Source organism: Crocuta crocuta, unplaced genomic scaffold (genome assembly GCF_008692635.1).
Source record: "Crocuta crocuta isolate KB4526 unplaced genomic scaffold, BGI_CrCroc_1.0 scaffold83, whole genome shotgun sequence".
Classification (NCBI taxonomy): domain Eukaryota; kingdom Metazoa; phylum Chordata; class Mammalia; order Carnivora; family Hyaenidae; genus Crocuta; species Crocuta crocuta.
The window spans coordinates 3,312,634-3,326,205 of NW_027529638.1; the positions used below are offsets into that span (position 1 = coordinate 3,312,634).

At 34.8% G+C, this 13,572-nt stretch overlaps 1 protein-coding gene across 1 annotated transcript in view; it reads left to right on the top strand.

The window, feature by feature from the left end:
- SMARCAD1 (SNF2 related chromatin remodeling ATPase with DExD box 1) overlaps positions 1-13,572 on the top strand; it is a 79,150-nt gene that overhangs the window by 36,976 nt on the left and 28,602 nt on the right. Inside the window, exons 7-9 of the mRNA XM_077762322.1 lie at positions 3,552-3,653; positions 5,155-5,236; positions 6,668-7,059. Coding sequence (XP_077618448.1) covers positions 3,552-3,653; positions 5,155-5,236; positions 6,668-7,059 — 576 coding nt within the window. The remainder of the gene's footprint in view (positions 1-3,551; positions 3,654-5,154; positions 5,237-6,667; positions 7,060-13,572) is intronic.

Below are 13,572 nucleotides of genomic sequence, written 5' to 3' on the forward strand. Positions count from 1 at the left end.
GCTTACACCCCCCCCCCATAGAATTCATGAAAGGGGTAGTGGTCCCCAGAATTTGAGGGGGGTTATTTCTCATTCTTTGGCATGTGTGTGTCTTACTGAGGTACCCACTGCTTCCTACTTACCAAGTCCAGTTTAGTGATGTCTTCAGTGTAGATGGTTATAAACTGATATTCTGTGGACTGTGCAAAACTGTCAGTCCCAGAGTACCATATTATGAAAGAACAGGAGAGTTACCATAGCCCTGAGGACTGTGAAGGTGTGTCTTTCACTGACCCTTCCCAGATAAAAACAAATTGGTTTTGCTTGTCCTTTCTAATTGGGATGGGGTAGTGGGGGAAGAAGCATCTCATACATTTTAACTGCACAGTTATACTGATTGCTCCAGTAAAAATTCCACATCTGGTATAGTAGGTGTTATAATTGGGGTCATCACCTCTTTGTTTATGATAACTAAAATAATTCTACAAAACCCATCATCCGGGTTTTGTATAGGCCAGGGAGCCGAAGTACATTGGGATGGGATGGTGATACCAGTTTCTGCAGTTCTTCAGTAACATTATATTGTTGCTGCAGCTGATTCTACTTGTACTTCTCCTCTTCCTCTTTCTCCCTCTTCCATTTACCCCTCCTCAGTTTTAGGGATGTGAATTTGTTTTTTTCCTGCAATAATGGCCCTTACTCTCTGGGCCAAGGAGCTAACATGAGATTGCTGCCAGTCCTAAATATGTCTGATCCAACTCTCCATTCTGGAACAGGAAAAATAATCACAGGATTAACTCATAAGTGTACAGCCCCTGAGACAGATTTAGGCCTGAACTCCTTGTGTCACCTGTGTAACCACTGGATAGCACAGGTGTTAGATCTGAGGGTGCCGGGGTGGCTCAGTCGGTCAAGCATCTGACACTTGATTTTGGTTCAAGTCATGATCCCAAGGTCATAGGATTGAGCCCTGTATCAGGCTCCATGCTGAGTGTGGAGCTTGCTTGAGATTCGCTGTCTCCCTCTGCCTGCCTTCTCAACTCTTTCTCTCTCAAAAAAGAAAAGAAAAGAAAAAAAGAGTATTAGATTTGAGAGCAGACAGCAAAGGATAGGTATACCATCTGCTGAATGTTTTGTTTTTTTTTTACAAATAGTTTATTGTCAAATTAGTTTCCACATAACACTCAGTGCTCATCCCCAAAGTGCCCTCCTCCATGCCCATCCCCCCTCCCCCCCACATCCATCAGTCCTCAGTTTTTGTCAGCATTCAAGAGTCTCTCATGGTTTGCTTCTCTCCCTTTCCCCCACCATTTCCGCCCTTCTTCTCCCCCTTGTTCCTCCGTCAAGATCCTCCTAATCCTCCTATACGTGCAAACATATGATATTTGTCCTTCTCTGCCTGACTTATTTCGCTCAGCATAACACCCTCAAGGTCCATCCATGTTGCTACACATGGCCAGATTTCATTGTTTCTCATTGCCATGTAGTATTCCATGGTGTAGATAAACCACATCTTCTTGATCCATTCGTCCGTTGATGGACACTTAGGCTCTTTCCATATTTTAGCTATTGCGGAGAGTGCTGCTATGAACATTGGGGTACATGTGCTCCTATGGCCTCAGCATTTCTGTATCCCTTGGGTAAATTCCTAGCAGTGCTATTGCTGGGTCATAGGGGAGTTCTATTGTTAGTTTCCTGAGGAACCTCCACACTGTTTTCCAGAGGGGCTGTACCAGTTTACATTCCCACCAACAGTGTAGGAGGGTGCCCGTTTCTCCACATCCTCGCCCATCTGCTGAATGTTTAATTTGTCCTATCATATATTTGATTTCCAAAAGATGTTTACTGTTTCCCAAGTATCAAAGGTTTTTTATTGAGGTAAAATTCACATTGCATGAAATTAACCATTTTAGAATGAATAATTCAGTGCCAGTTAGTTCATTCACAGTGTTGTGCAGCCACCATTCCTATCTAGTTCCAGAATATTTTTATCACCCCATAAGAGCGTGCAGTTTCTTTCCCTCTCAGCCTCTGGCAGCCACCAGTCTGCTTTCTGTCTGTGTATATACCTATTCTGGGTATTTCATGTGAATAGACGCACACAAGGTGTTCTATTCCCTTTTGAGTCTAGCTTTTACTTAGCATAATGTTTTTGAAGTTCATCCACATTGTAGCAAATATCAGTACTTCATTCTTTTTTTAAGAGTGAATAACGTAGCAATTTATGTATATATTGTAATTTGTTTATCTATTCATTCATTGATAGACACTTAATGAATTCAAAGCCAGGAATGTGCTATGTGAAGGACTAACATTTAGGAAACACATAGTGGAAAAACACCAATCTAGAGTAAGACACCTAAGTGTCTCTTCCAGCCTCAGATGGTTATTATCCATCTGTGACCTCTAAAAGGTTTATTCTTGGAGTTTCAGTGTCTTCAGCTGTTAAGTGAGGATGCAAGTATGACTTTCTGTGGGCTTTGAAATGCTTTCTCCACATATTAGTGTTTTATTCTCCTGTTCAGAATCCTTTGCTTTCTCAATAAAGACTGATCTCAATTTGGTATTGCAAGCCAAATGCATTATTAGCTCTGATTTAAGTTTTCAGCCTTGTAGCCTTTCTATGGTCCCTGTACTTTAGCCCAGATATGCTATTTAGTATTATAAAAACACACGAGTTTTCTTCTTACTCCAAACTTTCATTGTATTTTATTTGTCTCTGCCTTGTGGAGCTTCGTCATATTCCTGTTTGCGAGAGAGGTATTCATAATTTTTAGTATTCCTGTTTTGGGTAGTGAGAAAAAAAAACTAACAGTTGTCAGATAAGAAAGGAGGTAAAAGAAAGCATGAAGCTGTTTTTCTAGATCTTGTTTGTGTACCATGTGGTACAGTTCTAAGCAGAGTTAAGTAAATGATTTTTGATTGACTAAAATACAAGATTTTCTTATGCATGAACCCAAGAATCTTTTTTGCTTAAATACGAAATTTTAACCAGTTTTTTTAAGCGAAGTTTTAAGTGACAAAAGAAGAAAGATTAAATGAGTAACGATAATTATTCCCATTTTAATGTTTTGGTTTCACATAAGTTTCCATCATTGTGTAACTTTTATATTGTGGCTGAACAATTAATACTCAAGCCATTCAATGAATCAACACTGAAGTAGAAGTAAATATTTTCTCTCAGTATTTGAAATTTGTAAGGAGTTATAAAATTGTGAGCATAGATGAAATATTTGAATCACTTTTTGCTACTTGCCATTAGCTTAGAGAGACTTCAATATACCTGAATTATTTAGAGTAATTAAGAAACATTCTAGTCTCTTAGCAGATTTATCTCATTTTGAGTGCTGGATGAAGTGTGAGTTATTGGATATGCAATCAAGGTCTTTTTGTAATGCTAAATTCTTTACCCTTAAAGATATAAATTTGTCAGTTTTCACAGAACAGAAAGAAACATTTTTGGATTCTTACCAATTGTGGTAAGTTCCAAATCAAGTAAAAATATAAATATAATTGTCTTAAGACTGTTAACATTATTTGTAATCTCCTGAATTGTTTTTCCCCCCCATTAGGGAGAAGAATCAAATGAGTCTGCAGAATCTAGCAGTAATTGGGAAAAGCAAGAAAGTATTGTATTGAAATTGCAAAAGGAATTTCCTAATTTTGATAAACAGGTGGGTAGTCATGAACAGATTTCATCAATGTATATTAAATGTTTGACATAAAATAGTGTTTGAGATCAACTGTGTAAAAGCTCAGTATGCATTTTACGGTTTTCTAATTAAATGTTCTTTTTTATCAGTATTATAAAATACTTTTATACTACTTGTTCCTTACATTGTGTATTTACCTTAATTGTTAGCTTAATTGTTATGTTACCATAACAGCTATAATAATAACAGACATAACCATAACAATTGGAACTCCTATATAAAATGTGAATATTTAGAAAGCAAAGTTAACTGTTAGCTTTTTTCATATTCTCGTCCTTTAAATTTCTCATTAAGAATTTTAAAGGGACAGCTTAGTGGCTTAGTTGGTTAAGCATCTGACTCTTGATCTCTGCTCAGGTCACGGTCTCACAGTTTGTGAATTTGAGCCCTGCATTGGGCTCTGCACTGACAGTGTGGAGCCTGCTTGAGAGTTCCTCTCTCCCTCTCTCTCTCTGCCCCTCTCATGCTCTCTCTCTCTCAAAAAGTAAACAAACTTAAAAAAAAAAAAAGAATTTTACAGTATAGGGGTAATCGGGCCAACTCAATCAGAAGAGGGTCTGACTCTTGATCTCAGGGTCGTGGATTTGAGCCTCACACTGGGTGTAGAGATTATTTAAAAAAAAAACTTAAAAAAGAAATTTTTGTTTTTAAATTTTATTTATTTATTTTTTTTTTAGAGAAAGAGCACACATGTGTGAGCGGGGGAGAGGGGCAGAGGGAGGAAAAGAGAGAATCTTAAGCATGTCCCACACTTGGCACAGAGCCTGATGCAGGGCTCCATCCCACGATCGTGGGGTCATGACCTGAGTCTCAATCAAGAGTCAGTTGCTCAGCTCAACTGATGGAACCACTTAGGCACCCCGCCCCAGAAAAGAATTTTAAAGTGTAATACTGCATCTTGGTATTTTAATATTCCATAAGCTTTGTTTTACTTATTAAATAGTAAGAATAATTTCACAGCCAAGCATACCTCTATTAAAAGCACCTCTGTTTAATCACATAATTGTATGTAGAAGCATATTATTTGTTTAACATTTAGAATACATTTACACTTGCATTGTTTTTATTCAAGTATATGCACAGGTAATATTTTGAAGAGCTAAATGCAAAATCTTTTGTTTTTCTCGTTCTTTACATGTGTTGAAACTGTATGTTTTGATGTTGGCAGTTTGTAAAAGCCTAACTACATGTTTAAGTTTGATTGAACAGATATTTTTGATCCTCAAGTTTTCAGAGCACGTCATAGGGATAGAAAAAGTTTAGAAACAGTCAAACAACTTCTTTGAAGACAGAGGTGAAATTTTATATACACAGAAAGCATTTGTAAAGCAGCATGAAAACAAGCATGAAATAATCAGATATGAATTTTCAAGTGATTTACTTATTTTTAGAAGAGTATAAAAGTTTTGTATGAGTTGCTAATTTGAGATTTTTAACAAAAAGATCAATGACTTATTTCTAGGAACTAAGGGAAGTACTCAAGGAACATGAATGGATGTACACAGAAGCTTTAGAATCTTTAAAAGTGTTTGCAGAAGACCAAGGTAATTAGCTCCTTTGTCATAGAAAACACATACATATTTTGGAATATAAGAAAATGATAAACCTGTTAGCTAATAATCAGTGAATGGGATTGCAAAAAATAATAGAAATAATAATGTAAAATTTTTTTTAAATGAGCAGTTTCCAAATGTTAATGGCAGTATAAAATGAAATAGAAAATTTCTATTTGGCTTTTTTTTTTTCCTTAAATAATTAGGGCTACTTTTAAGTGAACATGTATTATTGAGTATAAAAAAAACATTTTTTTTAATATTTTAACATCTCTCAGGATGGATCTTATGATTGCTGGTATTTTATAATCAAGGAAATGTAGGTGTCCTTGCCTGTCGTTATAGGAGTATCAAAAGTGCACCACTCTCAGAAACTTAAAAGAGAGTATCCCTGGCGTGGAAGAAATTCCCTAAACCTATAGGAGGAAATTCCCTAAACCTCTGTTGGAGCACTTTTAACTTTCAGAACCAAATGGTAGAGAATTAGTGGAGAAGAGTTGAATTACATATGTTTATTAGCATCCTTAAGCAAATCAGATCAGCTCTTCATAATTTCAAAGCCAGCTTAAAAAGCCCAGTACAATGGCATTGAGGTTTTTTGTTTTATTTTTAATGAAGTCTTCTAAGAAATACCCTAGTACTGGTGTTCTTGATGGCACAGAGAATGATAGTCTGTGGAAAAAAGAAAGCCACCAAATCACCAGTTATGAGTCTGGAGAATGATTCAAAAGAGTTATAACGATTGTGAATGTGGAGAATTTGAGGAATACTTTATCCAGTTCATTTTTCCTTTTATTATACATGCACCAGAATGAATGTATGATAATGTGTAAGTCTGTGAGTTCTTTGAGTAAGTAAAACAAACATTCTAAACAGTAAAGTATCATGTTATAGACTAACCAGTAAGAGATAACAGAATCTCTTCAATCACAGACATCTTAGAAATCTATGGGATATGATGGGTAAACCAATGAAAAAGTCGCAGGGCTTTTTAATAATAGTATATTTAAATAGGTGGAGATGGCAATGGAAAATTAATATAATAATGGTTTTAATTTAGGGTGAACGTTGTTTTTGCTATACCCATCAGTGTTGGCATGGAGATGGGCTGCTGAGCAACATCTGGGGCAGCTTATGAATATGCAGCTGCCATTTATGTGCTCAGGACCTTTATTAGAAAACGGGGATTTATATTTTTTATTTTAAAAATTATCACCTGTTTTTTAAACGAGTTATTTCAACTCATTGTACAACTTTAGATTCTACTTCAGTATTTCTCTTTGTATCAAGATTTAACAAATTATAGTTGACTTCTGTGTTCAAAAGAAAACTATCATGTTTAGATATTTTTTATCTTATTTGAAGGTTTATATCCTTATATTTAATTTATATCTTTCTAATTTACTTTTTCTACCTATGTAGATATGCAGTATGCCTCACAAAGTGAATTTCCAAATGGAAAAGAAGCTTCTTCGAGAAGTCAGAATTATCCTAAAAATTCAGCTAAAACAAAGCTGAAACAGAAATGTTCCATGAAACCACAAAATGGTTTTAATAAGAAACGTAAAAAAAATGTATTTAATCCTAAGAGAGTTATTGAAGACTCTGAATATGATTCGGGTTCTGATGCGGGCAGTTCACTAGATGAGGACTACAGTAGTGGTGAAGAAGTGATGGAGGATGGCTATAAGGGTAAAATTCTTCACTTTCTTCAAGATGCTTCAATTGGTGAACTAACTTTGATTCCTCAGTGTTCTCAGAAAAAGGCTCAGAAGATAACTGAACTCCGGCCCTTTAATAGTTGGGAAGCTCTGGTAAGGCTCCATTATTTTTTTCCCTCCTGTATGTGTGTATGTGTGTATATATGTGTGTGTGTTTAATTCACAGTACCGTTTATAGTCCAGGTGTCTTCAGCCCAGGGAAGCATAGATGGGTGGCCTTACCCTGTGTAGAGTCAAACATTACTTTCATTGTAAGCCAATAGTATTTCAAATAGTGTCATATGACCTAATTTTGAATGAATTAAGGGGTGATTTTCCTGAAAAAACCCAAGCTGATTGGCTGGGCATACTGTCACTCATTCTTTTGCATAGAAACTTGGTTCATTTCACTGCAGAAGAAGAAATTAGAGCTTACATTTAGGAAGGAGTCGTTTGCTAGCCTGTTCTGATCTGTTACTGCTGAGACACCATGCAGAAAGCAAGAATGTGGCAGAAATTTTACTACAGCTACTTGAAGAGCAATAGCAACGTCCAGGGGAGCTCCATGATTCAAAATGCCAGCCTAAGTGTTTTATGCTTCACCACAAAAGGAGCAATTGTTTATTTTCTTTTTCTTTTAAAAGTGACAGCTCAATCTCTAACATGTTTTTCTTGGTTAAACAACACGGCCATTTTATGGAGTGTGGCAGGCTGCAAGCGATTTTTATTGGAAAGATAGAAAAGTGTGTGAAGCCTAGAATTAAGGCGTTAGGTGAAGGGAAGGCATAAGCAACTGGTAAGTACACTTTGCATGATCATTTTATGGAATTTGAACTATAAACAAGTGTTATCCAAAATACCTGTATTTTGAGTTTATAAATGTCAGCAGTCAGCAAATCTTGTTCATACAGAGAAATAGAAGAACTCTGTCTTTTAAATTTTGCCTTGACTTTTGTGAGAATGTGGGCTTTTATATCATGAATTGTATATACAGGCCCCGCTGTGAAAGCACTGTGGATGATTTTTTTACAGCTTTAGAAGATGAACTGCCTCTTGAAGCTTTATAAATTTTAAGGAAGTTTTATTCTCTCTCTCAGGGAGTAAAGTTGCTTTTGTGAATAATTTTATACTTGTGACAAATCTATAAGAGCAGAAGTTCCTTTAATAAATGTCTTTAAAACTGGCACTGTGGGCGGGTCCCTGAACAGTGGTTCTAAAAAGCATTTTTTTAAAAATTAAGATATTTGAAAAATAAAGAAACATTACTAATATTTCGTAGCTTAAAAAATAAAATAAATAAAGCCATTCGTTTGGCCTGCAGCCTTTGCTTTTCCAGAGAACATCTGTCAAAGCAGGCCCTTTCAAAACTTGTTCGGCTTTGCCTGAGTGATTATTTGTGAAAGTATTTGCTGAAGGGCTTTCTTGTTCTCCTTTTCTCCCCTTTCTTCTTTCTTTTAATCTTTAATGGTCTTCTATGTTATTGCAGAGTTGGCTGCTCAGGCTTGTTGGGATTCTAATTTATTTAATAAGGAATGCAATTATCTGCAGCCAGTGTACTTAGTAACTGTAACTACTTGCCCACATATCTTATAGTAAAAGTAAATTATACCGGACTTATATGTGCCAGATGCTTTCAAAAATATTCAGCTTAACATGTAGAAAGCATATTTCCCCTACTAATTAATTGGCATAGTTTAAATTAGTCTCAACATGAATTTTTTGTAGATTGTGTGTTAATCTTTTTAAACCTCCTATTGCATCTTGCCCCCTCTCTAAAAATTGAACACAAAGACAGTATTTTTTTGCTAGCCATTTATCTAGATGTTGGTTATTTTATGTACCAGTTACAAAGTAAACTTGCTACTTCAGCAAAAACAGGACTTTGCTGTCCTGAAAAATGTAGGTAAATGAAGAGCTTTGGAAATGAGCAGTTAACACTGGCACATCATGTATAGAAGCCTTGAATTTTAATGTGCGTGGAATTTTAAGTTTTTACTTTCAGTCACTTTAGAATTTTGAATGTGATTTAGATTACTCTGATTTAGAGAGTAATTTCAGATCTTAAAATCATCAGAGGTAAAGTTAATATTTATGTACATTGTACTAAAAAACTACATATATGATTCACTACTTTACAGCATATAAACTCTTAACATTATTGTTGAAGCTTATTTACAGTCTTAAGGATTGAGGAATTTGTGAGAACTTTAAGAGTCATTAATAATTCATTTAAAAAGGCAAACTGAACCAACAAATCCAGTACACACGTTTTAATTACGATTTTTGCTAAAACTGAAGTTTATAACATTGGTAGATTAAATGTAATCATTAATGTTTCATTGCCTTACTAGAAAAACGATTTGTGAAAATTAGATTAGCAGTGCCTTTTAAAACAAAATGAAATGGGAAAAGTACATCGTTACGACTTTCTCGTCAGAATTACACTTTTAAAACATTAAATGCTGTAACATACTGTAGTCACCCTTATTTTACATGAGTAGAATTTGTTTAACAAAATAAGTGCATTGTTTACAAGGGTGTTTATGTTTGCAGCTTTAAACCTGTTTTCTTTGAATCAGAACTTAGTGTATGCTAAGTTTTCGTCATAATTTTTCCATCTTTTTCTGCTTAGGTATAGTAAAGGATGTGTTTATTGTAAGAAACTGAATCATTAAATGATGGAGACTTTGGAAATACAGCAAGCCAATAATAATGTCAGTTTAAAACATGGTGTTAATGTGGTAAAACTGGGATTTTAATTGCCATATTTCACACATTTGATGGTATCAGTTTGCCCACTACTTACTGAGTTTTTGTCTAGCCTTGTGCAGAGTAAGATGGGGACTGTTATGTCTGATAATCTTATATGTTTCATCTTTATACTTAATATGAATAGTAATGTATGCTGACCAAAGGAAGATACATGAGTAACTCGTTTATGAATATCTCAGCCTAAAACTTCATATATTCATCTGTTTTTCCTTAACATTTAGGTCAGTGTAGATGCAGTCTTTGATCGTTAACCATGCAACCCAGGTTTTAGTTCATGTCAAAATACTTCATGCTCATTGTACTGTCCCCATTTACTAGTAACATGGACCAAAGTTTTCTTTTCTGCTTTGTTTTTCCAGTGATTATTGTAAAGTGTGTGCTTAAGTTTGTCACTTAAAGCATGGGAATGCCTGTTCCTTCCTTCCTGATAGGGTGATTTTCAGTTAATTATGTTTAAGATGACTGTATTCTGGCTGTATTTTAATTTGCATAAGTTCAACAAACATTTATAAAATATATTTTAAATGCATTTTGAGTACTTTGTTGGCTGCTGCCAGGTATTTATAGCGGTGAATAAGATTAGGACTCTGTCCTCAAAAATGTTACTTGTCCGGTAGGGAGTCAAATCCGACTTTAAACAATTTCTCCCTTTCTGTAGAAATTAAAAAAGACTTGTATTGTAAGAGTGACACACTGTGGCAGGAGAGAGGTACTTCAATTTGTGACTATTTTTAAAAGAAAAAAGTCCTTGAAGTGATAAACTTGAGTCTTTTAATCAAAGAGTTAGTAATCAGGGCCATATTGATGTTCTTTTTTTTCCATGTAATTATCCAGCAAGTAGGAATTGCTTCCCCTTCCACCTGAAAAAAAAAAAAAATAGCTTTATCATATGTTTTTGAGGACTGATTTTTCTTTATCTAAAATAAAACATTACCTGCACTAACAAAGAAGGTCAAATTAGCCAAAATTCTGCCAAAGATGCCCACCACTTAAAACTTTATTGAGCATCTTATTTGTGCATCCATTTGTATATTTCATATTATATAACTAGGACCATATTTTCTATGCTCATCAATAACTATAGGTCAATACTGTATATAGATCTACATACTAGTAGGTCCTGCATTTACAGAATATCTACATTTCTCAAACCCTTTTTTGATGAGGTTAAGTATTTTATAGGATTTTTACTTGCTTTTTGTCTTCTGGAAATAGTAATTTAACAGTAGAGTATTCTTATACATTTCCTTAAGTGCCAGCCCATCTATCTGCTTCTTTCTATTTCTCTCTCTCCATCTCTCTTTCTCTCCCTCTCCCCTCCTCCCCTCACACACACACACACCATTAATAAAGATATTATGGAATTACATATTGAAATTTATTTAAGTTAATATAATTTTGTAGATAATATTTTAGTATTTACATTATTATGACTGTAAATTCCTTTCTTAACCATGTAGTATATTACATGATTGCTTTTTTTCCCTTTGCTTAGTATTTTGCTTTCTCTAGGTATTAGTGGTCTTGGTTTTCCTTTGTCCAGTTTTCTATATATTTATTATATCAAACCTTACGGCTGTCTAAATTTCCCCCTCAGTTTTTAGACACTTCAAATATTCCATTTGTATTCCATCTTCCTATAAAAAAGTCTAGCCTGGAATCTTAAGACATGCTCTGGTTTAGACTGGTTGGATTATAGGCCCTCTATTCAGCTGTGACCTTGGGATCTCATTTCCTAGACATCCAGAGGAATCCTTGCTGTTTCTCGTGTGTTGGATTTCTTCTTTCTGAATTTCATGCATGCCTTTTTATTCGCTTGGTTTTGTGAGTAGATACTAGGAGGTAAGAGGTGGGTGAATAATGTAGTGGTGCTAGATCGCCTGGCTTTAAATTCTAGTTGTGATATTTCTAGCAATTAATCTGACCTTTAGCAAGTTCTTATTCTACATTTCTTCATGTGTAAGTGGGGTATAATTATGGTACTGTCCTATGGGAAATCTAAGGGTTAAATGCCCATTCAACTGAATTCTGGTTCTTAGAAATGTTAGCTATAGATATCCACTATATTTTGCTTTGGAAGTGTTGTACATATAACTAGCGAAATGCTAAGAAACTGTTGTTTTCTGTTCTATGATGGTAGGAATCCCACGTATTGAGGATATGAAACAATAAAGTAAAAAAAAAAAATCTTTGATTTGGGTGCCATCATATCGGATATGAAGTGTTTCCATAGGTCTTCATTTACAGGGAGAGAAATAAACTCAAGTTTATTGTTACTCATAACCAAACCAAATCCTGATAACTTCATCTTTCAGTGAAACTTTTTCCTTGAAAGTCTGATGTTTTACATTCATGGATACCGTACATTACTGGATAGATTTAAGTTCTCAACTGGCAATAATTTGGACCATCTCCAGTGTTGTTTGGCTTAAATGGGAGGAGAGGTAGGGACAGTAGGAAGTCCCAGGGAGATAAATTATTAAATTTTGACTTCAAAAATAACCAAAATGTCAAGTTCACTTAAAAGTCTTAGTAACCAACTCAAACTGATGCAGCTTGATTGAAGTGTTACCTTTTGCACTCTCCTTGATTTCCTCTACAAGAATTTCAAACATAAAAAATTAGAATAAGGTAGCGAAACCCCATGTCCTCACAGTAGCTTTGGTGCCTGGCTGGTATCTGATCCTGTTTCATCTGAATCCTCATCCACTTCCTTCCATCTAATATTATTTTGAAGCAAATCTCAGAATTCATTTTGTCCATAAAAATTTAAATTTATCTCAAAAGAGGTCTTTTCCCTAAACAAAACTAAACTACACTGTCACATCTAATAAAAATCATCAATAATTCCTAACATTAAGTTAGTAAATCTCCAAGAAAAGGGAAAATATCTGCATTCAGTGTTCAAATTTTGTTTCTCATAATTGGTATGTTTTGTTTTGTTTTTTTTAAGTGATTTTGAATTAATTAGAATTAGTAGAATTTGAAGTAATTAGAATCCAGTATATAAGCACTACCTTCTGAGGTTGTTTGATATCAGTCTTTTTTTTTTTTTTTAATATTTATTTATTTTGGGGAGAACACAAGCAAGGGAGGGTCAGAGAGAGAGGGACTGAGGATCCAAAGCAGGGTCTCCATTGACAGCTGATAAGCTGCAGTGAGCACAGTGTGGGGCTTGAACTCACGAAACACAAGATCATGACCTGAAGTGAAATTGGATGCTCAACCCGCTGAGCCACCCAGGTGCCCCATAGATATCAGTCTTTTAACTCTGCTAATCTGTAGGTTCCCCATCCATCTGTCTTTTTCTTTTCCTCAAATATCTTTGGTGTATGAATTGGATCATTTATTCTGTAGTTTCTCAGTCTGGATTTTTCTGCTTATATCTCCCTGGTATACTTTAACCAGATATAGTTTATATCTGGTCGTTTCTTTTTTAAAATGTTAGTTTAATTCTTCTGTAGATTCTGACACAATTGAATTGATCTTCTTTGGATTAGAATAATTCCTTCTTATTTCTGGCCTTGTTACTCTGAAAGAATTTTCGGGGTCGTTTAGATTATATTAGTCTCCTTAGGAAAAGTACCCATGAAGTTTTGTACTTTCCCTTGTAATAACAGTTGTTACACTTACAATTATTTGTTTCCTGTCTTTCCCAATGACTGTAAACTACATGAAGATAGGGACTGTGTCTACATACCAGATACCTTCACCAGCCAAGCTAGTATTTGCTTAAAAATTAGAAAATAGTAAATGTAGTTGTTTACAGAAAAAAGGTTGTTTTTTTCAAACTTTTAAAAGGTCTTAACTTTTTTTCTTTTTCTTTTTCTCTTTTTTTTTTTTTTTTTTTTTTTA